Raw genomic sequence first — 26069 nt, forward strand, 5'->3', positions numbered from 1 at the left:
AGTTACTCCTCACCTCTCACAATCTCCCTCAACCGTTCACACTCCAAAACAGCTCCAAACCTGTTTCCCTGAGCAAGCCATACCACCACTCCATGTCCACAAACATGCAGATCCCTAAGTCCATTCTTTCCATTGTGCACTGTGTCAAACTGGAGCTACATGTGCCCACCCAGGGATCACAGATGCTTGCGTGCAGATCCCAAGGACCTGTGTGGAGCTATGGCTGTCTGCGGACACATTTTCAATAGTAATAATAATAATAATAATAATAATAAAGAATAGGGCACTAACTGGCACACTAGTACAATTCACAGAAATCTGAGATAAGCCAGGAAAAGGATTCCCACCAGCTATTAGATGCTTTTCTCCAGCAATGCAACATTTGCATAGGTGCAAGCCAACCTAGGGAGTTACCTACAGCCACAGACTGTGCATTACTTACCCTGTCATGAAAAAACAAAAAGAAATTGCTAAGGCAGGAGAGTAGGAGTCAACATTTGCAGGACAACTGTCTGTTGAAATCTGTCTGATGCTTCACTTGTGCTGACCCAGCTCGTGTGGGTTCTTGGGGGGAATCTCAGAGCAAGAGTACCATTTGATTTGTGGGGTTTTTTTTAAAGATTCATTTATTTTTATTGGAAAGGCCGATATACAGAGAGGAGGAGACACAGAGAGAAAGATCTTCAATCCAATGGTTCGCTACCCAAGCGGCCACAAGAGCTGGAGCTGAGCCTGTCCAAAGCCAGGAGCCAGGGGCTTCCTCCGGCTCTCCCATGCAGATGCAGGCTTCCAAAGCTTTGGGCCGTCCTCAACTGCATTCCCAGGCCACACACAGGGAGATGGATGGGAAGCAGGGCTGCCAGAATTAGAACCAGATCGTCTATGGGATCCTGATGCGTTCAAGGCAAGGAATTTAACCACTGTGCTATAACGCCAGGGCCTAGAGTGCCATTTGTAACAACCTGGTGGTACAGGGCTGTCTTATCCACATGATTTTGCGACTCTCCATGAGCCGTGACCGGAATAGCTCTTCAGTGAACACACTAGGAAAGTCCATGCAGCACCCCCATCCCCATGCTCAATAAAAACACAGTCGCCCTGGAAGGAAGTCGCTGGGGCTGGGGCGCCCAGAGGCAACAAGCAGGGCCTTCAGTTCTTTGGAAGGTGGGCTGGAGAATCAGAAGGACTTGAGCAAAATTCTGCTAGCACAAAGGTCAGCCAGCATTTCTATCCTGAAGACCTCAGAACTATTTCTTTTCCTTGTAACACTGAGTTTATTTTTATTGCAAGGTCATGTATACAGACAGGAGGACAGATAGAGAGGAACATCTTCTGTCAGATACTTCACTCCGCAAGTGATCTCAAGGGCCGGAGCTGTGCCAATCTGAAGCCAGCAGCCTGGAACTTCACCCAGGTCTCCCAGATGGGTGCAGGGACCCAAGGCTTTGGGCTGTCCTCGACTGCTTTACCAGGCCACAAGCAGTGAGTTGCATGGGAAGCAGAACTGCAGCGGTCAAGACCGGTGCCTGTGTGCGAAACCAGAGCATTCAAGGCCAGGATTGAGGCCGCTAGGCCAACCAGACAGGCCCTATTTCTTTTCCACATTGCACCACAACTCACGCACCTTCACTGCAGCTCAATGGCATGTGGTAAATAGAGCAGCTGAGGCTCACCCTGCCAGTGCTATGGGATGCTGGCATCAAAAGCAGTGGCAACAACACCTAGTCCCCAACTTCATGACTTGAATACTTTCCAAAGGAATTCTCCTTTGGCAATAGACGGCCTGGCGGCTAAATTCCTCGCCTTGAATGTGCCAGAATCCCATATGGGCGCCAGTTCTAATCCCGGCAGCTCCACTTCTCATCCAGCTCCCTGCTTGTGGCCTGGGAAAGCAGTTGAGAACAGCCCAAAGCCTTGGCACTCTGCACCTCTGTGGGAGACCTGGAAGAAGTTCCTGGATCCTGGCTTCAGATCAGCACAGCACCAGCCATTACACTCACTTGGGAAGTCAATTATCGGACAGAAGATCTTTCCCTCTGTCTTTCCTTCTCTCTGTATATCTGACTTTCCAATAAAATAAATAATATCTGCATAAAAATGAAGAAATTCTTTTTCTTTTTCTTTTTTTTTTCCTTTGGCTAGGGGCTGAGAGTACTGTTGGCTGAAAGGATTTCGGGATTAGCCTCTAAGGAATTCCTGGAAAATCTGATCAAAAGGACTATTGGGAGGGACTCCTGGGTGTGGCTCCAGCAACATCAAGGGGCTCTCTTTGTAGTCCTGATGGATCCATTTCTGAACCAGCTCTCTGCTCATGCCCCTGGAAAGGCAGCTGTGCTAGGTCCAAGTACATGGATGCTAGAACTCAAGGGAGACATGCATGAAACTCCAACCCCCTAATTTCACACTGCTCTAGTCCCAGACTCTGTACCCTGTTGGGAAGTGAACCAGATGATGTTCACCCTCCCTTCTCTCTCTTTCTCCCTCTCTCGCTCTCTCTCTTTCTCTCTCTCTCTCTGTCTGTCTCTCTCTCTTTCTCTCTCTCATCCCACCATCTCCGTGGGAGACCAGGATGGAATTGCTGATGGTAGACTCCAACCTGGCTCAGACCTGGCTTCTGCTACCATTTGGGGAGTGAACCAGCAGCAGGGTCGAGTTTTCCTGTCCCTCTGCCTTTCCAAAACTCATCCAATCCATCTTTTCCTTAATGACCCCATACGTGAACTTCCGGTCCTGTGGCTCTCCAGGAACCTTGGGTTTCTATCCGTGTGCATTGCCTTATCCCATCACTTGCCTTTCAGTGCACCCTGCTCCTTGAAAGCTGCTTAGGAATTTCACCTGAAGAGGGAGGAGTCAAGACCAAGACAGGGTGTCAACCAGTGATGTTGTGGGCTCTGTGCTGATAGGATTTTGAGTTCTTCCAAGCTATATAAAGGCGGCCCTGTGGAGCTCTGGGCCTCCGCTTGGCTGTAGCCACCCAGAGAAACCACCGCCCTGGATCCAGCTGTATCCTCTACTGCTTTTGGACTTCTGATCACCACAGGTATGTTCAGGAATGATCGTGTCAGAGCGGGTTTGCACATTGGTGCTTTGGAGAAAATCAGGATCACATATTTGCTGACCTTTTGACGTTGGAAAACTCTGGTCTCTGTTGAGCTCTGCCAGCTCTTTTGGGCTAGCGTGCTTTCTTCTTTACATTTCCTCTCTTGTGATGTCTGGGTGGACACTGCTGTGTTTCCTCACCACTCCTACCATGGGCTTTCTTTTCGGTTGCCATGTTTCTGTGTCTCACATTGGACAAGTTACTTCTTGGGAAGCTATAATTGGTGCACTTGGTGGAGTGCTTGGTTCATTCACTTCAAACTTGCTTCTCTTGTTTGAATTACTTGTTTTAAATGTTGAATGTTCTGATACACTTCAGTATAGTCTGGGAGTCCCCTCCACCCCAATGCCCATCCCCCGACTGCATTTCCCCCATAGTGTCTCAACACTACATGCCTTCATAAGGAGTTACAATTCCTCAAACTTGCTTTTCTCCATCAAGTAGCAAGGGGCCTCTTGGAAAAGCGTTGTTTTCTTTCTTTCTTTGGCAAAGGCAGATTTTACACAGACATGAAGAGACAGAGGGAAAGTTCTTGGTCCTCTGGCTGTCGCTTCCCATGGCCACAGTGACCACAGCTGAACTGAGCTCCAGCCAGCCAGCAGGCAGGGAGCCGCTCAGGGTCTCTCCCATGGGTACAGCACCCCAAGACATTGGGCCTCCTCCATTGCTTTCCAACTCCACCACTAGGCATCCCAGCATCAAGTGGGGTCAGTGCCACACGAACTGGCCCGTCTCTTTCAACAGTGGTAGTGTTTATGGATTCACCACCCATCCAAAATAAATACGATCCATTTCTTTTTTTGTTGTTGTTAAGATTTATTATTATTGGAAAGCCGGATATACAAAGAGGAGGATCTTCTGTCCGATGTTTCACTCCCCATGTGAGCCGCAACAGCCGGTGCGCGCCAGTTCGATGCCGGGAACCTGGAACCTCTTCCTGGTCTCCCACACAGCTGCAGGGTCCCAAAGCTTTGGGCCGTGCTCGACTGCTTTCCCAGGCCACAAGCAGGGAGCTGGAATAGAAGTGGAGCTGCCCGGATTAGAACCGGCGCCCATATGGGATTCTGGCGCGTTCAAGGCGAGGACTTTCGCCGCTAGGCCACGCCACCGGGCCCAATACGATCCATTTCAACAACAAGAAAATAGCCACCCAATTCGTCTGGGGGACATTCCCGGGAGGCACATGTACAAGGCACGCAGGACTCAAAGTCTGACACTTGCTCTCTTGCAGCCATGCAGCCTGACAGCTCTGCTGTCCAGGACCCCAGCTGCGGCAGCATCATGACCTTCCGCCCCAGCTGGGAGGAATTCATGGACTTCACCTCGTTCATCGCTGCCATGGAAGCCCAGGGTGCACACCGTGCAGGCCTGGCCAAGGTCATCCCACCCCCGCAGTGGAGCGCCAGGCAGACCTACCACGACATCGGCGACATCGTCATCCCCAGCCCCCTGCAACAGGTGGTCTCCGGGAAAGCAGGGGTCTTCACTCAATACCACAAGAAGAGGAAAGCCATGAGCCTGAGCGACTATCGCCAACTGGCAAACAGCGACAAATACCGGGCCCCAGCCCATCTCAGCTTGGACCAAGTGGAGAAACTCTACTGGAGGAGCCGCGCCTACGGGGCTCCCCCCATTTACGGGGCCGACGTCAGCGGTTCGCTCTTCGACGATAACACCACGGCCTGGAACCTCAGAAACCTGGGTTCCCTTCTCGACCTGCTACAGCAAGAGTGCGGCGTGCTCATCGAGGGCGTCAACACCCCCTACCTCTACTTCGGCATGTGGAAGACCACCTTCGCCTGGCACACGGAGGACATGGACCTTTACAGCATCAACTACCTGCACTTTGGCGAGCCCAAGACTTGGTACGCCGTGCCCCCTGAGCACGGGCGGCGGCTGGAGGAGCTGGCTGCACAGCTCTTCCCTGCCAGCGCCCAAGCCTGCCGGGCCTTCCTGCGCCACAAGGTAGCCCTCATCTCGCCCAGTGTGCTGCGGGAGAACGGCATTCCCTGCCAGCGCATCACCCAGCAGCCCGGCGAGTTCATGGTCACCTTTCCCTATGGCTACCACGCGGGCTTCAACCACGGCTTCAACTGTGCCGAGGCCATCAACTTCGCCACCCTGCGCTGGATCGACTATGGCAAGGCGGCCTCGCAGTGCAGCTGCGGGGAGGCCAGGGTGTCCTTTGCCATGGACGCCTTCGTGCGCCTCCAGCAACGCGACCACTATGAGCTGTGGCGGCGCAGCCAGGCCCGGGCGCCTGTGGACCTGCCAGGGCCCACAGGAGCAGCCGGCAAGGGGCTGAAGCCCTGGAAAGAGGATCGCGAGCTCTGGAGAGCCGCCCTGGGCCTGAGGCATCTCTCCTCGGCCCAGGCGCCTTCCCTGCAGCCTGTGCAGGCCCGTGGGGGCCGAGGAGGCCGAGGCCGCAGGCGCGCACGGACACTGGAGCCTTCTGCACAGGCGCAGCAGCTGTCACCTGCTCCAGGGCGTCGTGGGCGCGGACGTGGGCGCAGGCAACGTCGTGGTAATCTTCTAGGGCAAGATCATGGTCGGTGTCCTTAGGAAAGGGAAGCTCATTAGCCCATCTTTGAAGCTCCAGTGCTGACTGCCTACCCTGTTCCTGGCACAGGAAGCGGCATCCGCGCCCCACTCCACTGTGCTTCCGGGTTTCCGAGTCACTCTTCCTGGCATACACTGATTATTGCCACAGCCCCAGCGAGGCCAGGGCAGCTCACACTCCCCTGCCTGACCTTGTTTCCTGCCCACCTGCAATCACTCTGCTCATGCTCAAACTAGACCTACAGGTTAGTGCAGTCCACCCGAGAATTCTGTCTTCAAGTGTTCTTAACTTTTTATGTATAGACTCCATTTTTCAATTCTCATAGCTGTTTAGAGAGTGCAAATCTTAACACGTTGTTTAAATCCAAGATGTATATGAATCCTAGCAGATACAAAGTAGTTGAAGAAAATACATTAATTGTACAAGATTTGGAAGTCCCCCGTTTTTCCAGGCAGAAGAAAATGAACAAATCTATGTGTACAGCAGCTAACATTAACAAAAAGGATGCCATGTGCTGTTAACAGGGGAAAGTTCCTCTTCTACGCCATTACAAAATCACAGATTCAAGATTACTTTGAGATGGGGAGACAGGGAAACCTTGGGACAAAATAAGATAGACAGGCTTCTGCATTTCTATGCAGTAAGATTGCATCTGTATTTTAAAATTAGTTTGTGTAAATTACTATGATTTAACTTTAAACAGAGTCCAAATGTGTTGTTATCCCTTGAAGCAGAATAAATAACATTTAGCCTGTGCATGTTGAGATGGAAGAAGTCAGTGATGGTTTTGTTAAATAATATTTGTAGGATCCATTGTTATGACCAGGTTTTGGAACTCTGCACAACAGAGCAAACCAATATACAGTTTCCATACAGCTAGTGAGCCCCTGTCCATTCTAGCAGGCTCTGTCGCCCATCAATCAAACGCTGAATGATCATGTTTGTACCTCGCTTCTGTTTGTCTTCATATACTGTTGGATCACATTGTTGATTGGGATTTTCTGTAATTTTTTTAATTGATCAATGCCAGATTTGTGAATTACTTTGGTTTATTGTAATTGAGTCACTGTGGGTTTTTAAATTATTGTCATTCAAAAAAAAGCCATTGAATAAATTTTATCTAAGGCTTCTTCTTATACTGTTTCAACTGGGAAAGCCTAGAAACACAGCTTATCCTGGAAATACACACAGGAAGAAACATCCTCAAATGTTAGCGGGTGCTTAAATGCATTTGACAAAATTTGAGTTACAAGCTTGTTTTATGTTTTTATTATTTCTATTGGAAAATTCATTTATTTCTATTGGAAAAATAGATTTAGAGAGAGAAGAGAGACAGAGAAAGCAATCTTCCATCCACTGGTTCACTTCCCAAATGCCCACAATGGCAGGGGCTGAGCCAAACTGAAGCCAGGAGCCAGGAGTTTCTTCTGAATTTCCCATGTGGTTGAAGGGTCCCAAGGCTTTGGGCTGTACTCTTTTTTCCCAGACCTAAAACAGGGAGTGAATGGGAAGTGGAGCAGCCAAGACAGGAACTGGCACCAATATGGGATGCAGGCACCTGCAAGTGAAGGATTAGCCACCTGAGGCATTGCACTGGGTACTCGGCTTGTTTTAATTGCTGACTTCAAGGAAGCAATGTATACATAAATAAAAAGGAAAACATCTCACCTAGTTACTTTAGTGTGAAACTCAGTAGTTTACTTAACAAGAAATAGTTGAGACAGTTTGGCCAACAGTTTATAGAACTTAAAGGCATTAGCTAATACAAATATTAGAGTTACAAGTGCTTGGAAGACAAAAGATGGGATTTTGTTGTTGTGACACAAAAACAAAAATGGGGACAACCATGTAGGAGACTAGTCATTATTCCTTCTTGCATCTGATTCTTCACCCTAAGACACCTCCTTTTACGCCCAAAATTTATGGCCTTAGACTCTTTTTTTTTTCCTAAAGAGATTTCCTTATTTTTATTTGCAAGGCAGATGACAGAAAGAAGGAGAAAGGGAGAGAGAGATCTTCCACCTGCTAGTTCACTCCCCAAATGGCTGCAACTCTTAGAGCTGAGCCAAGTCTAAGCCAGGAACCAGGAGTTTCTTCTGGGTCTCCCTTGTGCATGCAGGGCCACAACAACTTGAGGTATCCTCTGCTACTTTCACAAGCCATAAGCAGGGAGCTGGATGGGGAGTGGAGCACGACGTGAAATAGTGCTCATCTGTGATGCCGGTGCTAGCAGGCAGAGAATTCACCTGTTTACCCAGCGCGCCGGCCCCAGCGTTACTCTTGAGTAAAATCATCAAGAACACTTGTACAATGAGGCGGTGACATGAAGACTCTAGGTTAAAGGGAAATAAAGCAAAACTCAAACAGAAACTTTTCTTGTAAAAAGTAAATATACAGAGAGGAGGAGAAACAGTGGAGGATCTTCTGTCTGTTGATTCACTCCCCAAGTGACCACAACGGCCAGAATTGCACTGATCTGAAGCCAGCAGCTTGGGGCTTCATCCAGGTCTCCCACAGGTGCAGGGTCCCAAAGCTTGGGCCATCCTGGAAAACTGATTTTCCAGGCCCCAAGCAGGGATCTGGAAGGGAAGTGTGGGCAGCTGGGATTAGAACAGAAGCCCATATAGGATCCTAGCACATGTAAGGCAAGGACTTTAGCCGCTAGGCTATTGCACCAGGCCCCAAACAGAAACTTTTTGTGCACTCTAGTTAGAACAGTGACTTTTAACAATTCTTTGAGAGATGAAGAGAAACATTTGCTCTTCAAATATTAAAAAAGAGAGAAATCAACGAGTGGGAACACTGTTGTACTGTTCATATCCAATAAAGTGTTAGTACACAGCATATAAAAAGAGCAAGAACAAAAAAAAGGCAGTAGAGAATGGACAAGATACTTGGAGAAGCACATTCTGAATGACACTATGCAAAAGCAATAAGGCTGTGATTCCCACAAGAAATCAGGCCAAAGCAGATCCTAATGAGATATCACCAGGCTCTAGCTTGGGCAAGCAAAGCTGGAAAGGGAGATATCACTTAAAGCTTAAAAAAAAAAAAGGTTTCAGGCCCGGCAGCGTGGCCTAGTGGCTAAAGTCCTCGCCTTGAAAGCCCCGGGATCCCATATGGGCGCCGGTTCTAATCCCAGCAGCTCCACTTCTCATCCAGCTCCCTGCTTGTGGCCTGTGAAAGCAGCCGAGGACACCCCAATGCTTTGGGACCCTGCACCTGTGTGGGAGACCCGAAAGTGGTTCCTGGTTCCTGGCTTCGGATTGGCACAGCATCAGCCATTGCGGTCACTTGGGGAGGGAAACATCAGACAGAAGATCTTCCTCTCTATCTCTTCTCCTCTCTGTATATCTGACTTTGTAATAAAAATAAATAAATCTTAAAAAAAAAAGGTTTCAATTGGTAAAACTTTGGGAAGTGCAGCTTGAATGCTCAAGTTTGAATTCACATAAACACATATTATAAGCACTGTTCTTAGATATGAGAACACAGGAGCTCCTGTACACAGTCATGTGGCACTGCACTGCGGTGCTATCCAAGCAGAGATGAATCATGATGGTTTTTTTAACCTTTTATTCATTATTATTACTATTATCATCATTTTACGATACAGTTCCAGAGGCCCTGGGATGTCCTTTATCCCCTCTCCAAATCTGTCACCACCACCCCCAACAAGTTCCCCTATATCATTACTAAAATATAGTTCTTCATACACAGTCATATGTCCATCATTTCAGGCATGGACAGTGGCAGAAAGTTCAGCATCCTGTTGCCAAGAAATAGTTAACAGTTTCAGTGGGAGTCCATATATGGTCTATAAGTAGAGATACACACTGCATTATATCCTCACATCTGGATATATTAGTCTCCTTTACACAGTTACTGTGCATCCCCTGAAATGAAAAGCCACAATACAAAATCAATAACAGGAAGAAAAATGAAAATTTACAATGCCATGAAGTTAAATAGTGTGTTACTAGATATGACAGTCTCCATGACACAGCTACTATACATCCCCTTAAATGAAAAGCCACAATGCAAAATCAACAACAGGAAGAAATGAGAAATTAACAACACCATGAAGTTAAATAACATGACACTGAATGACTAATGTGTTGCCGAAGAAATGAAAAAGAAAATCAAGAACCTCCTTGAAGAAAATGCTACTGTATGATCTGTGAGTCACTGAAGAATTTAATCAGAAGAAAGTGTTTTGAAGAGATGAAGCTAACAACAACAAAAAAAAATCAAAATCCATGAGATATACTTTCTACTGATCTTTGTTAGTGAGATATGTCTCCTGTAGGCAACAAATAGATGAGTTTTGTTTTTTAATCCAGTCTATTAATCTGACATTTGATTGATGAGTTTAAGCAATTTACATTCAGGGTTAATACGTATAGCTGGTAATTTGGTCCTGTCATTTTAGCAATGGGTTGTTCATTGGTTTAGTCTTCTGTTGTCATTTTGCTGGGATGCTCTTCATATTTGCCTTTTGTTTGGTGGGCTCTATCCCTCTTCTTGTCAAGAGAACATCTTCAAGTATTAGTTGTATTGTTTGTAGGGCAGGTTTGAAAGAGGCAAATTCTTTTAACTTTTCTTTACTGTGGGAGAATTTTATCTCATTTGCAAAGACAAAAGAAAGCTTTGCTGGATATGTTATCCTAGGCCGATAATTTTTTTTTTCTTTTAGAATCTGGACTATGTTGCTCCATTCTCTTCTTGCCTGTAGTTTCCTGGTGAGTTTAATTGGCATTCCTTTATATGTCAGTTGATTCTTTAACGTGCACATTTAAGGATCTTTTCCTTATGTTCGAGTGAAGAGAGCTTGATGATCATATGTCGTGGTGAAGATCGCTTTTGATCAAACCTGTTGGGAGTTCTGTGCCTCTCCTTGATCTTGTTTCTCAATTCTTTCTCCAGATTAGGCAAATTTTCCTTTAGTATTTCATTAAATACACTTGCAAACGCAGCTTCTCTTTCTGCACCTTCTGGGACTCCCATAACTCTTATATTTGGCCTCTTAATAGTGTCTTTCAATTCCTGAATACTGTTTTTGGCCTGATCCAGCTCTGCTTCCAGCTTTTGGTTTGTTTCCCCCTGGTGACAGGAAATAGCTTCCAATTCTGAGATTCTTCTGCTTGTTTCATTCTATTTTGGAGACTCTCCACCGTACTTTTAATTTGCTCCAGCGAATTCTTCATTTCTGACACATCAGCTTCCATTTGATTCATTTCCAGTGTGACATATTCCTTGAATTCCTTGAACGCCTGCTTTACGTGCTTCTCATTGTTGATAAGAAGCTTTAAAGCAATACAGAATTTTGAATTTTGTATCTCTCATTTTCTCGATGTCTGCCTCAGTGAACTCTGAGGTTGCAAAGGGTTTTGCTCCTTTGCAGGGGAGTCTTCAGTAATATTCATTTTGCCTCTGTCTCTTCTTTCGCTCTTGGTCATTGTATCTCTCATTTTCTCGATGTCTGCCTCAGTGAACTCTGAGGTTGCAAAGGGTTTTGCTCCTTTGCAGGGGAGTCTTCAGTAATATTCATTTTGCCTCTGTCTCTTCTTTCGCTCTTGGTCATTGTACTTCTGCTTAGCAGATTCTTCCACAGGTCTACACTTTGATTTTACTTATTGCAGTTGGTACACAGCTCTTTGTTTGCAGCCATTTGTGCCACAACCTCCAGCAAGTTCCAGGTCTAGGTTCTTATGTTAGATTTCCACCATGATCTCCGTAGCCCCAGCTTCTGGCTAACCACTCTCCACCTCCTGTGATACCGTGCTGAAGCTGCACCGTTGTCTCTACGATCTTTCTCCCACTTCTGGTTGGAGCAGGTCCCAGGATTAGGGAGACACCAGGTATCCTATATAGCTAGGTTGTTTTGTTGGTTCATATCCCAGCTGCTCCACTTCCCTTCCAGATCCCTGCTTGTGGCCTGGGAAAGCAGAAGACAGTCCAAGCCTTTGGGTCACTGCACCTCTATGAGAGACCCAGAAGAAGAAGCTCCTGGTACCTGGTTTCGAGTTGGCTCAGCTCTAGCCATTGCATTTACTTGGGAAGTGAACCAGCGGATGGAAGATCCTTCTCTCTTCTTCTCTATGTAAATCTGACTTTCCAAGAAACATAAATAAATCTTAAATATATATATATGTATGCATATATATGCATATACATATATATAATTGTGTTAAATAAATGTCCTGAAATGTCTAGCATTTTATTTTGATGACCACCTTCAAAAATCCTCTCTTCTGTTTTTATAGAGAAATGGACTGCACATTTTCTGTAGAGACTCTAGTTTAACAGGACTGGACTTCTCACTGCTACCTAGCTATTACGTGGTACCAAAGTACCAACTATTTTATGTTATTTATTTTAATTTACTTATTCTTAATAATGTGGTTTTGTTAATTTTATTCATTCCCAAGCAATGGGAGAAATAGAAAGTTGATTCTGCGGGTGGGAGGCGAGCACAGTGGTTGTGCCAGTCATAACTGAGGCCAACTACAGGAGCCAGGAGATTCATGCAAGTCTCCTGCATGGGTAGCTGAGACTCAAACACGCGAACCTCACGCTTTGCATTGTTCAGTCCTTCATCATTGTCATCAGACCTTTATTCTAGTTTTTCTTTAAAAGTAGTATATTTCACTTTCATGAATCTTGTTCTGTGTATTCCTCCTCCTTTTTTGATCAGACATTTCATTATATCTTGTTTTGTACATGCTATACATAATTTTATTTCGTGTGGGTTTTGCTTGTCCTTATGCTTCAAACTGGATATAGGGTAAATTAATTTTCAGAAATGTGGATATTTCTTTTCAAGCTAATGCCCATGGTTGCATCTTGTAATTTTTACTGCTGGCTTTTCATTTTATCCAACTTTGGTCAAGTTGTGCTTAAGAAATTGTATTTTGCAGGTTTTTAATTACTGCCTATGTTGTAGCTCTGTCCTGATAAATGCTTATACTTATTAATATGTTTGCTGAAATTCTTTTCCATCCTTTTCAGTTTCCACACAGTTTTATTGGTGAGATGTGTCTTCTGTAAGACAAATTTTGTTTTGTTTCTGGTTCCTGTGTGCTAATATATGATATTTGATTGATGCGTTTAAGCCATTTACACTTAGGGTTAATATGGATAGGGTTAATATCTCTCCTCTTCGCCATGGTCACAGAACCTTCCTGGTGATTTGGTCCTTTCATTTTAGCAATGGGTTATTCATTGTTTGATTTAGCCTTATTTCATCATCTTATTGGGACATTCTCCTTGTTTGCATTTAAATCTTTTTCTCTGTCAGTAGGACATGTTTCAGTAACATTTGAAAGGCAGGCCTAGTAGAGGCAAGATCTTTCAGCTTTTGTTTGTTGTGGAAGTATTTTCTTTTTCTTTTTCTTTTTTTTTTTTTTTTTTTTTTAAGATTTGCTCATTTTATTACAGCCAGATATACAGAGAGGAGGAGAAACAGAGAGGAAGATCTTCCATCCAATGATTCACTCCCCATGTGAGCCGCAACGGGCCGGTGCGCGCAATCCGATGCCCGGAACCTGGAACCTCTTCCTGGTCTCCCACACAGGTGCAGGGTCCCAAAGCATTGGGGTGTCCTCGACTGCTTTCCCAGGCCACAAGCAGGGAGCTGGATGGGAAGTGGAGCTGCTGGGATTAGAACTGGTGTCCATATGGGATCCCGGGGCGTGTTCAAAGGGAGGATTTTAGCCGCTAGGCCATGCTGGCTAAAGTCCTCGCCTTGAAAGCCCCGGGATCCCATATGGGCGCCGGTTCTAATCCCAGCAGCTCCACTTCCCATCCAGCTCCCTGCTTGTGGCCTGGGAAAGCAGTCGAGGACACCCCAATGCTTTGGGACCCTGCACCCGCATGGGAGACCTGAAGGAAGTTCCTGACTCCTGGCTCTGGATCGGCACAGCACCGGCTGTTGCGCTCACTTGGGCAGTGAATCATCGGATGGAAGATCTTCCTCTCTATCTCTTCTCCTCTCTGTATATTTGACTTTGTAATAAAAATAAATAAATCTTTAAAAAAAAAAAAGGCAAAGGAAAACTTTGCTAGGTGAGTTATTCTGGGCTGACAATATTTAATTTTGGATCCAGAATATGTCACTCCATTCTCTTCTGGCCTGTAGAGTTTCCTCTGAGAGGTCAGCTGTGAGTCTGATTGGGGTTGCTCTATAAGCTAATTTCAAGTGCATGATTCAGTATCTTTTCTTTATGTTCAACTGAAGAGTGCTTGAGTATTTTGTGCTATAGCAAAGGTCACCTTCTGTCAACTCTATTTGGAGTTCTGTACCCCTCCTGTATTTTGTGTCTCAATTTTTTTTTTGGAAGTTCTAATTTATTCTAAATTCTAATCTATTCTAATGTATTCTAAATTATTACTTCATTGAGCGCATCTTTGGACCCAGCTTCTCTTTCCATGTCTTCTGGAACTCCCGTAACTCTTGTGTTTGGTCTTTGGATGGTGTCCTTTAAATCCTGAGTGCTTTTCTTAGCTAAGCTTAGTTCCTCTTCAAGTTTTTTTTTGACAGTTTCAGGGTTATTGCAGGAGTTGTCTTCCAGTTCTGAGATTCTTTCTTCTGCCTCACTCATTCTACTACTCAGGCTTGCCACTGATTTTTAAATTTGTTCCTTTGTGCTTGATTTTGTTTCAATGCTGCTATTTCCTATGTAACATATTCCTTAAATTCCTTAAACTCCTTTATGTGCTTCTCCTTGCTTTTAGTGAATTTTAGAACAATTTTGAAAGTTCTTTATCGCCCAGTTCCTCGATGTCTTGCTCAGTTAACTCTGAAGTTCATACACTTTTGCTCCTCTGTCGGGAAGGCATCAGTAACCTCAGCCATTGTGCCTGTGTCTCTTCTTCCACCCTTGTTCACTGCAACTCTGATTAGTAAATGTTTCTCCCTGGGCCAGTTCTTAAGCTTTGTTGTCCACAGGTCAAGACATTAACTGATCCCATTCAGTGCCCAGTTTTTCATCTGCTGTAGCTCAGGTCACAACCTCTAGCAAGATACAATCCAGGCTCTTGTGCTACACTTCTACCATGGTATCCGCAGTCCAGGCTCCTGGTTCACCACTCTCCACCCCCTGTGATGCCATACTGTGACTGCACGGTAGCCTACTCATCTTCCTCCCAACCCAGTCTGGCTGTCCTCATTCTCTCCTCTTCGCCATGGTCACAGAACCTTCCTAATCTACTGACTGAGTCTAAGAACAGGATCAGGGCTCCCTGAACTTTCTGTCTTGATTTGACTCAAACCTGCCTACTTTTCCCAGGACTGTTTGCTAATAAGATTAATTCTCTCCCCTCAGGCAACCCAGCTAGCAGGGACTCCGCGGCTACGCACCTTTTGCAGCAAAGCTGCCATGAGGCCAGGCTCCTGCTCACTTTGCCCAGAGCTGCAGCAAGAGTCCGGGCTGTGGCTGCCACCCACAAAGTCCACGTGGGAACGTTGCTCTCCCCACTCTGCATTTCTGGCAGCTTTGGCTCCATCCTAGCAAAACTGCAGCAGCTCTGTGTCCTTTGGAGGACATCTCACTGCATCCCAGGATGGTGGTGCACGAAGGCAACATGGGCTGGGACAGGCAGTGGGTGACAAACAATATCCAACTTCCTGAGAGAGAGTGTGTCAGGGAAAGCTCTGGTCATCTCCACAAGCGCAGCCCCCAGTGGCATCCACAGAACTAGCCTGACATAGGTCCAGGGCCAGTTCTACCTCTGAATCTCCATTGCAGTCTGGGCAGCTGCCAAGCTGATGCATCCACAGCTAAAGAAAATCATACCCTGTTCTCATACCAACCTCACCCCATACCTGAGCTTCTTCTTGTGCTACTGCCAGATATGCTGCATCTTGGCTGCCTTCCCTCAGGACTTCCGTGGTTGGGAGTCATGGATGCCAAGGCTGAGCCCATCTCTTCTCCCCTTCCCCACTCTTACACTTAAGCTTCACCCTCAGAACAGCAATGGTTGCCATCACAAAACCCATTTCCCAGCCTTTCAACTTGACCTGCAGACTGCAGCCCCATGTGTGGAATTCATCTCTCTCTGCACCGCTGGAAGTGTTTGTTGTTGATGGGGAAAATATGGCCTTGATGATCTGCCAGATTTGCATGTGAGTCCATGATTCACCACATGGGGGCAATGGTGTCTCACTCAGCCAGCTGGTATTTCTGAGCCTAGGTTCTTACTCTTGCACCCAACAGTTCATCAGTTCCATCAAAACATAATGAACAACTCCAGGATTTCCCGGTGCTGTGTCTCCACCCTATCCTACAAACTTACCATCAGAGGAAAACGGCATAGTGGACTATATGCTTCCTAAACTCAAAGATCTTGGTCACTATAAAATACTGTAAATCATGACCAGTCCCCAGTCCCATTCTTCCCCCTGAAATGTCTCAGCAGCAGAATTCTGTAAGCACTCAGATGGCTTCCCTCTTCTCCCATACCTTGGCTCACTCATTTCTCACTGTCCCAGCAGCTATGGTTCAGCAGCATGAACAACGCCAGATGCCCCACCCACCGCCATCCCCAACAGGTGGATCCTATATGTGTAAGAAGAGCCCTTCCGAGCCCTCTGCTTCTCCTGGGCTTGGCTCCTACAGGAGTCACCAAATTCTTACCAGAACTTGCATCGTAAACTCTTACGACCCTCTCTTCCTGCTGGACTGGAAGATGAGTCTGAGAGCCAAAAATACTTAGGAACGTTTGCCATTTGCACCCATAAGTATAGAAAGGGGCAGCCCCTCTGCTGGCTTCCAAGGAAAGCAGATACAAAGGGACTGAAACAGATTGATTTGCCTAGGAGTGATTGCTAAGCAAAGTTGCGGTGCCCCCCACATTTGAAGTTTCCTAAAGGCAGTCAATGTCACTCATGTGCAAGTCACAGAGAACGAACAGCATAATGGTTCCACTGGCTAATCCTCTGCCTGCAAGTGCCACTATTCCATATGGGCTCCTGTTTGTCTCCTGTTTGTGTCCTCCACTTTCAATCCGGCTGTCTGCTTATGTCCCAGAATAAGCCCCTGGCTCCTGATTTCAGATCAATTCAGCTCAAGCTGTTGTAGCTATTCAAGGAAAGAGAACCAGTAAATGGAATATCTTTCTGTCTCTCCTCTCTGTAAATCTGTCTCTCCAATTACAACACATAAAGCATTTTTATTTTTTATTTTCTTTTTAAATATTGTTTACATAATTGAAAGTGATGTGTGGGGCCGGCACAATAGCCTAGTGGCTAAAGTTCTCGCCTTGCACATGCCAGGATCCCACATAGGTGCTGGTTCGTGTCCCAGCAGCCCCGTTTCCCATCTATCTCCCTGCTTGTGACCTGGGAGAGTGGTTGAGGATGGCTGAAAGCCTTGAGACCCTACACCCATGTGAACTATCCGTAGGAAGCTCATGGAGCCTGGCTTCGGATTGATTCAGCTCAGCCACTTGCGGTTGCTTGGGGAGTGAATTGGCGGACAGATCTTCCTCTCTGTATGTGTAACTTTCCAATTTAAAAAAAAGATGAATGCATGACATGTAGGCATCTAATTAAGGTAGGGATGATCAGGTATAGAAGAAGGTGGGTGGAACACGTGTTTCTATATTTTTTTCCTTGCCAAGCCTGGTTTGCCCACAGCCTTGGTTCTCACATTCACCAATGGAGCTTCAGCCCAGCAGGGGAGTCCCCAGAGTTCCCCTAGAGTGCCTATTCCCATCCCTGGGTTTTCACATGCTGGCAGGTGCTTCGACTCAGCCTGACATGGCCCGTCTGCAGTCTCAGCTCTCACTGGCAGGTGTTACAGCCTAATCTAGACCAGCAGGCACAGCCCACACCCTGTCCTGGCTCTCATGCATCCCAGTGGATGCTGTGGCTTAGCCATCCAGGCCTGCCTCCAAACCCAGCTCACACAAATGTTGAGGAGTGCTGCAGCCCTGCCTGCCCTGGCCTGCCCCCAGCGCCTGCTCTTGTACTCCCCAACAGGAACTGTGGCATAGCAGCGCAGTTCCCCAAGTTCTCCTAACAAGCCTGGGCCAAGCACCAAGTTCTTCGCGTGTTGGCTGGTACAGCAGCTCTGTTTAACATAGTCTGCCCTCAGTCTCAGCCTTTGCATGAGCTTGTGGGTGCTGCAGCCTGGCCCTGGTCAGCCTCCTTCCAGCTCCTGCAAGTGTCAGATAGGTTCCTAGCAGATGAGTTCTGTAGTCCAGCTTGGCATAGCCCATCCCTTTCCCCAGCTCTCTGGGAAAACTGGCAGTTGCTGCAGTCCTACAGAGGCGAATCCACAAGTCCTCTACAAAATCTGCCCCCCAGATCTTTTTGTTGTTGTTGTTGTTATTGTTTAGTTCTGGTGGATGCTGCTGGTCAGCCTGATCTGGACCACATCCTGCTCTGACATTCACGAGCTGGCACTGAGCACCAGCCCAGCCAGGCATGTCCCCTCTCCCCAGATTTTCTGTGTGCCAACAAGCAGTGCATGATGCTATTTAACCCAGCCCAGTCTCCCACAGGTGTAGATGCCTTGTCCTGACCCAGACATGCCCTCTAGGACTCACCCCCGTAAATCATTCTGTCTCAGCTCCCTTGCCTGCACGTGAGTATAGTTGCCCAGTCCATGGAAAACTCGAAAGTCATTATGTCCCCTGCCAAATATGCCCTCAATGTTCCCATTCCAATACCTCCCCGGACCACCTTCCCTGGGCAATCTAGAGCCACTGCCCCCCTAATAAAAAAGAGAAAGCAGAGCCCCAGGGGTGGGAGGCAGAATAAGCAGCTATACTGGCACATTGGTACAATTACCACAAATACGACATTAACCAGAGCCATGATATTTTCAACCTATTGACTGCTTTTCTACCAGAAGTATAATACTTACCAAGGTACAAGACACCCTAGGCAGTTGCCTATAGCTGGGAAGTGATGTGTCCCTTTAGTATGGATGGTACCAAGGAAGGCCCGCCTCCAGAGGAGGCCACTCCACCTCCATCTATGTGTCTGCACATCCAGCCACTCACTCACCCCATACTGAATTTGTTTCTAATGCATGGACCCTGGAAACCCTCACCAGCCATAGGACCTTTCCTTGGAACTCCCAAGATCTTCAGAGGAAACAAATTCCTCCACCAGGCATTGGAATCCCAGGGTGCAGCTCAGCACACCGTTAGTAATCTTGGGCTAATGGCCGGGATGGGTTTTTCAACTGGGAGCTGTGCACTGAAGGAAGTGCTGGGGCACTGGCTCCTTACCTGAAGCACTAATAAGAGGTAGGGCTGACACAATCATTCAAGTGGCTAGTCCTCCCCCTGCAAGCACCTGGATCCCATATGGGCACCAGTTGATTTCCGGCTTCTCTACTCCTGATCCAGCTCCCTGGTTATGACTTGGGAAAGCAGTAGGAGATAACTCAAACCCTTGGGACCTTGCACCCTTGTGGGGGACCTGGAAGACACTCCTGTTTCCTAGCTTCAGATTGGCTCAGCTCTGGCCATTACAGCCATTTAGGGAGTGAACCAGAAATGGGAGATCTTTCACCATCTCTTCTTCTCTCTATAAATCTCCCTTTCCAATAAAAGTATATCAAATCTTAAAAAATAAGAAGAGTCAACAAGAGGACTCATGCATATGCACTTTCTTTTTTATTCTTTTTTTTAAAAGATTTATTTTTATTACAAAGTCAGATATACAGAGAGGAGGAGAGACAGAGAGGAAGATCTTCCAACCGATGATTCACTCCCCAAGTGAGCCGCAACGGGCCGATGCGCGCCAATCCGAAGCCGGGAACCTGGAACCTCTTCCGGGTCTCCCACCCGGGTGCTGGGTCCCAATGCATTGGGCCGTCCTCAACTGCTTTCCCAGGCCACAAGCAGGGAGCTGGATGGGAAGTGGAGCTGCCGGGACTAGAACCGGCGCCCACATGGGATCCCGGGGCGTTCAAGGCGAGGACTTCAGCCACTAGGCCAGGCCGCCGGGCCCGCACATGCACTTTCAACTCATTGTTCTGTAAAGGCCCATTTGTATTTTTATTTTATTTTGCATTTAGGTCTTTAGCAGACAGGTGTGAGCCCATAGCAAATAGCCCTGGCACAACAGAGCTTGGAGAATGACTATCGAGTTCCCAGCAGCTGCAAGTCCCTGGCTTGCCAACCATTCCCTCTATTCATTCTATTGAGCACTTGGCTGAAGAAGGAGGTTTGGGAAGTACAGCCTGTCACTACAGCAGGCTTCCTTCCTCTGGCAGGGAATGGCTCAGCACCCCATTAAAGAGTTACAGAGTAGCCTCCCAGGGAAAGGGATGGAGAGGCGTGAGGACTGGGCCTCATGGGTTGCCTTGGGTCTTGCAGTCTTAAGGCCAACCAGGCACTGGGTGGTGGTCTTCCCTCCCAATGTGGTGGTGGCAAGGGCTGTAGACCCTAAGCTGGTGTGCTGCAGCAGGAAAAGTCCCAAGCTTTGGAAATCCTGCACTGATGTCTCAGCCACCACTGGCCATAAGGTCAGAGTTCACTGGGGCGTCCACAGCACCAGTAACCAGGTGAGTCCAGGGCAGTTGTGCCCAAAATCTTGTGTGTGCTGATAGTGCCTGGCAATGAGCACTTGCCCGGGGGGGGCTGTCAGGGGTGCTCCCTGGTGTGCAAGCAGAGCCCAGGGAAGTGAGCTCCACACCTTTCACCACCCTAACAGAAAGATAGCTACAATAACAGAAAGATATTTTCTCAGAATCTTGGAAGCTGGAGGTCTGGGATCAACGTGTCTGCAGAGTTGATCTTTTTTTTGTTTTCTTTTCTTTAAAGAGAAAAATTTTCCATCCACTAGTTTATTCCCCATTTGGCCTCAAATATGGGATGCTGTCTTGTAGATGTTAGCTATGCACACATTATACAACTGGTCACTGTCACAGCCTCTCTGTTTGGCTGGCAGGTGGCACTGTCTCCTTGGACTGTCCCCTGAGCCTTCCCCGTGCACACACATACATCACTGACCACATCTCTACTTTCCTTAAGAACAGCAATTATAGAGAAATCTGTAATAGTGTCCTTGTTTTTTCTTAATTGTCTCTTTTTTAAGATTTATTTTTATTGCAAAGTGAGAGAGAAGGAGAGACAGGGAAAAAGATTCTCCATCCACTTGTTCACAACCAGATGACCACAGGACCACAGTGGCCAGCACCAAGCAAACATGAAGCCAGGAGCCAGGAACTTCTTCCAGTCTCCCACACTGTTACAGGGTCCTGAGAACTTGGACCATCCTCCACTGTTTTCTCTGGAATAAGTTATAAGCAGGGAGCCGGGTGGGAATCAGAGTAGTCAGGACACGAACCAGCACCCATATGGGATGCTGTGATTGCACTCAGCGGATTAGCAGCCCACTCCACCACCACACCATTGCGACCTTAATTGCCTCTTCACAGCTCTTGTCTCCGGGTACTGGAGGTTAGGTCTTCAACACACAATTCTGTAGGGGTGACAGGGTACGGAGACCCTTCCATTAAGGTGATAGAACTAACACGCTTCATGACTTTACCCCTTGGCAAATACACTAAGGTGTCCTTAAAGCAGAGGGCACTGACATTCAAAGTTGGGAGAAGAGAGATTCTTCTGGACTCAGAGAGACGGCCCTGAGCCAGAGAGGCGTTGCCCTGCTCCCCAGCGCCCCCCAGCAGCTGCCCGGGTCATAGGGAAATGCTGGCCTCACTGGTGGCCTTGCTAGCGATCCCTGAACCTTGAGCTGAACCTTTTTTTACATAATTTATTAATTTATATTAGAAAGGCAGATTTATAGAGAATAGAGACAGAAAGATGGTGTGTCTTCTGGTTCACTTACTAAACAGCTGCGAAGTCCAGAGCTGAGCCCATTTGAAGCCGGGAGCCCAGAATTTCTTCTGTCTCACATGCAGGTGAAGGGACCCAAGGCCTTGGCATGCTTTCCACTACTTTCCCAGGAAATAAGCAGGGAGCTGGATGGAAAGTAGAGCAGCTGGGACATCAGTCAGCACCCATATGGGATGCTGCCACTTGCAGGGGGAGGATTAGCCAATTGAGCTATCATATGCTATGCCCTTAAATTGAGCCTTAAAGAGCTCTGCAGAACCCTGCTGAGCAGGCCCCAGAGAGCCTCAAAGGCACAGAAGGCAAGCAGATGGCTGCCGAGGGATGCAGCATCCTGCAGGCCCTGGCTCCAGTGTGGCTGGGTTAGTGCACTGCTGGGACAGGGGTCACCTGAGGACAAATGTCCATCTCCCAGCAACCCAGCAGGAGGGCAGCTGGAGGCTAAATTAAGTTCCTTGGGAGCAAGTGTTACAGCACAATGCCTGTATTTGAATCCCTGTCTACTTCCTATTGAGCATCCTGCTGATACACGTTCTGGACTGGGATCCTGGCAGGAGGGCCTATGTGGGAGCCTCCAACAGAGTTCCAGGCTCCTAGTTTCAGCCTGGTCCAGTCCTGACTGCTGCAACCATGAGGTAAGGAGTGAACCAGCAGACACAAAATTTCACTCTCTCTATTACTGTGTTTTCCAAATCTATAAGGTTCAGGGCCCAGTATTGTGGAGCAGATTACACCATTGCTTGGAATACTGGCTTCCCATATCAGAGCACTAGCTCCAGTCCCAGCTAATCTGCTTCCACTTCAGGTCCTTACTAACATGCCGGGGAAGACAGTGGAAGATGGCTCAAGTGCTAGGGCCCCTGCCTTCTGTGTGGGAAATGAGGATGGCGTTCCCAGCTCCTGGCTTCCGCCTGGACCAGCCCCAACTCTTACAGCTATTTAGGGTGTAAATTAGAGACAGATGATGCTCTCTCCTTTCTCCCACTCTCTCTCTCTCTCTCTCTCTCTCTCTCTCTCTCTCTCTCTCTCTCTCTCTCTCTCTGTCTCTCTCTGTGTCTTTCTGCATTTCAAATAAATAAATAAATCTTTAAAGATTAATAATAATAATCATATGAATTAAGTTGCCTTAAAGAAGCATTTTAAGTGCATTCTTTCTAGCCTACCTGGGTGACCCAAAGCCTCACGAAGAGTCTAACAGAGAGCAGCACGTTTGAGAAAGAGCAGCAGAAACAGGGGAGCAGGAGCAGGTGAAGCCAAGCATGGGAAAGTCCGAGCTGGCACCTGCTGGCTGGGCCTGCTCTGGGCTCCAAGTGGCCTTCATCTCTTCACATGCGCAGGTCTGTCCTTTACATCCGTGTCATAGAGCAGGTGCAGCTCCAGGCAGGGAATTTGGCCTTCCTCACCCCACTGGTCCCCAGCCCACCCCAACCCAGGCAGGGACTCTACTGGGACTTTGAAAACTGAAGGAAATGGGCACTGGGCCAAAATGGTAAAACAAGAAGAAACACGGAGCTACTCTGAGATGGAGCCAGGTTCAGTGAGGTCTGTGCAGGAGAGACACAGGGGCTACCCATGAGGAAAGGAGGAAGAGGCAGCTGGAGACGGGGCAAGGCTGGCAGGTAGGAAAAGGGCAGATACAGAGCCAGGCAACTCCAGCCCTACCAGCCCAACTCAAGGCCTTCAGAAGAGCCACCACAGCAGGTCCCCTCCCTGTCATGATTTATTCAACCAAATTGTGTCTGAAAATATCCTAGGCAGGCAACATGTTCTCTAGGGCACTGCGTGCAGCTTCCAGGCACAGCCTTGAGCTATACTGGGGCACACTCCTGCCCAGGGAAATAGGCAGGGCAGACATAAGCCCATTTCGCAGCAGGAAACACAGAGCTCAAGAAGACAACAGACCACCAGGATCCTACTGGGCCCAGAGCTGCTGGAGAAAAAAAAAAATGGGGACAGGACTGCCCCAGTGGAGAGAAGACCTTTGTCCTTCAGACTGAAGGGGAATGATAGTTTGTAGCAGTCTAAGTCACAAGACCCACACCTCCACTTCTGACCTGGGAGCAGGTGCCGGGCAGGGAAACCCAGGCACATGCTAGAGGAGACCAGAGTCACCTAGAGCAGAGGTCCTGGAGCTCTGTCTGCAGCCCAGCAAACTGGAGAGCCAGGACAGGCCTGTGTGGAGGTCCTCATCTCTTAACACAGAGCCTCTTTGTGCTGTGTTCCTGCTACGCCAAGCCAACATGGCACTCTGGTTCTGGGTTCAGATGCATTAGAAGTTGCAAGTTCAGGGCCCAGCGTGGTAGCCTAGTGGCTAAAATCCTCACCTTGCACATGCTGGGATCCCATATGGACACCAGTCCTAATCCTGGCAGCCCCACTTCCCATCCAACTCCCTGCCTGTGGCATGGGAAACCAGTCGAGGATGACCCAAAGCCTTGGCACTCTGCACCCATGAGGGAGACCTGGAAGAGGATCCAGGCTCCTGGCTTCCGATTGGCTCAGCTCTAACCATTGCAGCCACTTGGGGATCAGCAGACAGAAGATCTTCCTCCCTGTCTCTCCTCCTCTCTGTATATCTGACTTTCCAATTAAAAAAAAAGCTTTTTTTTAAAGTTGCAGGTTCAAATCAGTGTGATTTGTGCAATTCTCTCCAACCCTCTGTGGCTCAATGTGCTTGTCTGTAAAATAGGAATGCCTACTCTTCAAACAGTTGATGGGAAAATAATACCAATAGGAATTGAGATTCACATGTGTGTGACAACGAGCCAAAGAGAGTCACAAGCAGCCCGGGCTTGGGAGGTTCTGAAACATCCTCCTCGACCCCACCCCTCCCACCACCCAGGCCACAGATCCCACAGGCCCACACCCTCTAAATAAAACAACAGAGGGAGAAAGCCAGAGCCCAAAGGACAGCCGTGCCTGACAGAGGCCACTCCAAAAGACAGCAGTGCAAAGGGTTTGGGAACGGAGTCATGTCGGGGACAGCAGGCACCAAGGAAGTCTGCTCTGTGGACCAGACATTTGCCATGAGCCTTGCAATCTGTGGGCTTTCTCCAGGCCGGGGGAGCAAGAGGAGCGCCCGGCTAGGAAGAGGCAGCAAAGGCAGAATGCAAGGAAGATCCCCAGGAGGTTCTGCTGCAAGCAGGGCCAGAGAGGAAGTCTAGTTCCAAGACACTCTGATCTGGGGGCAGGGAGGGCCTGGTGCATAAGTGGTGCAGGCTTTATTGTAAGACTCCAAGCTTCCCGACATGCTTCTTGTAAAGGCTTCTAAATAAATGATAGACTTCATTTTGTAGAGCAGCCAGAGGTTCACAGCAAAGCTGAGCAGAAAGTCCAAGTTTGCTTGCATCCCTAGCCCTTCCTCACACACATGTATGAGCACACACACACATAAGCTCACACACGCACACATGAACACACCATGGCTCCCCAACCATAACCCCCAACAGAATTGTGCATTTTCTTTTTTTTTAAAGATTTATTTATTTTTATTGGAAAGTCAGACATACAGAGAGGAGGAGAAACAGAGAGGAAGATTTTTCATCCAATGATTCACTCCCCAAGCTGCCACTAGAGCCAAAGTTGAGCTCTGAGTTGACCCAAAATCAGCAGCCAGGAGCCTCCTCCGGGTCTCCCTCGCAGGTGCAGGGCCTCAAGGCTTTGGGCCGTCCTCAGGCCTCAAGCCGGGAGCTGGATGGGAAGCAGAGCTGCTAGAATTAGAACCGGTGCCCATATGGGATCCTGAGGCACGCAAGGCAAGGATTAAGCCACTAGACTACTGCACTGAGCCCAGTTGTGCCTTCTCTAATGGACCTACACCAGCACTTCAGTATTGCCCCAAGACCAGAATTTACACCAGAGTTTACTCAAGGTGTTGCAGTCTGTAGGTTTGGATAAATGAAAAGGGACCTTACAAAAATTTATAGAAAATGTGCATATCATGAAAAAAACATGCACATGATATTTATTATTATTGTTATAATTGCAAAATAAACATCTTCAATTCCGTTTCCCACACACTTTTTAAAGCACCTGGGTTTGATGACAAGTGGCTTCCACCGCAAACACACAGGCAGTCTCACAGCACTACAACATCCTCCATGATGCACCTCACCACCCCCCCATCCCTGGCTAAGTGATGATTTTCCTGTCTCTATGGTTTTGCATTTTCTAGAATGTCATACAGTTGGAGCCAAAAAAAATATATAACTTCTTCAACTTGGCCTCATTCACTTAATAGCATACAGCTATGGTTTCTCCATGACTTTCATGCTGCTTAAGATTCCATTATCTGAATGGGAGGCCTTCGGGAATGTCAAAATAATTTGCACATTGACACAACAACCCTACTTTCAGAATCCACAGAACTAAGTGTATCATAACAAAACTTACAATGAATCCACCCCGCGTTGTGTGAATTAGTAGTTATGATGAGTGTTACATAAATTACTTGTAGCCCATATTGTTGGTGCTAAACAGAAACCAAAAGGACAGTGATTGATGCACACATGAATTTGCAGGAAAGGGCCAAAACATCCAGGAACCACGGAGAGGCCCTCAAGTGTGACAGTGGTCAAGTCCATGGGGTGA

The 26069-nt window shown here is 47.6% G+C and overlaps 2 protein-coding genes across 2 annotated transcripts in view; one reads left to right on the forward strand and one right to left on the reverse strand.

Moving 5' to 3' along the window:
- Nucleotides 1–26069, reverse strand: part of CWC15 (CWC15 spliceosome associated protein homolog) — a 297815-nt gene that overhangs the window by 56389 nt on the left and 215357 nt on the right. The gene's annotated exons all lie outside the window — the stretch shown is intronic.
- On the forward strand, nt 4334–5636 carry LOC101523282 (lysine-specific demethylase 4D). Its single transcript, XM_058662310.1, has 2 exons — nt 4334–5497; nt 5586–5636. The coding sequence occupies exons 1-2, from the start codon at nt 4334–4336 to the stop codon at nt 5634–5636; spliced, it is 1215 nt and encodes a 404-aa protein (XP_058518293.1).

Source organism: Ochotona princeps, chromosome 4 (assembly GCF_030435755.1).
Source record: "Ochotona princeps isolate mOchPri1 chromosome 4, mOchPri1.hap1, whole genome shotgun sequence".
In the NCBI taxonomy this organism is placed as follows: domain Eukaryota; kingdom Metazoa; phylum Chordata; class Mammalia; order Lagomorpha; family Ochotonidae; genus Ochotona; species Ochotona princeps.

Excerpts from the sequence above, each read along its gene's own strand:
- LOC101523282 (XM_058662310.1), top strand. The coding sequence starts at position 4,334 with ATGCAGCCTGACAGCTCTGCTGTCCAGGACCCCAGCTGCGGCAGCATC. Across the intron at positions 5,498-5,585 it reads CTTCCCTGCAGCCTGTGCAG|GGCGTCGTGGGCGCGGACGT; the intron begins GCCCGTGGGGGC and ends CACCTGCTCCAG.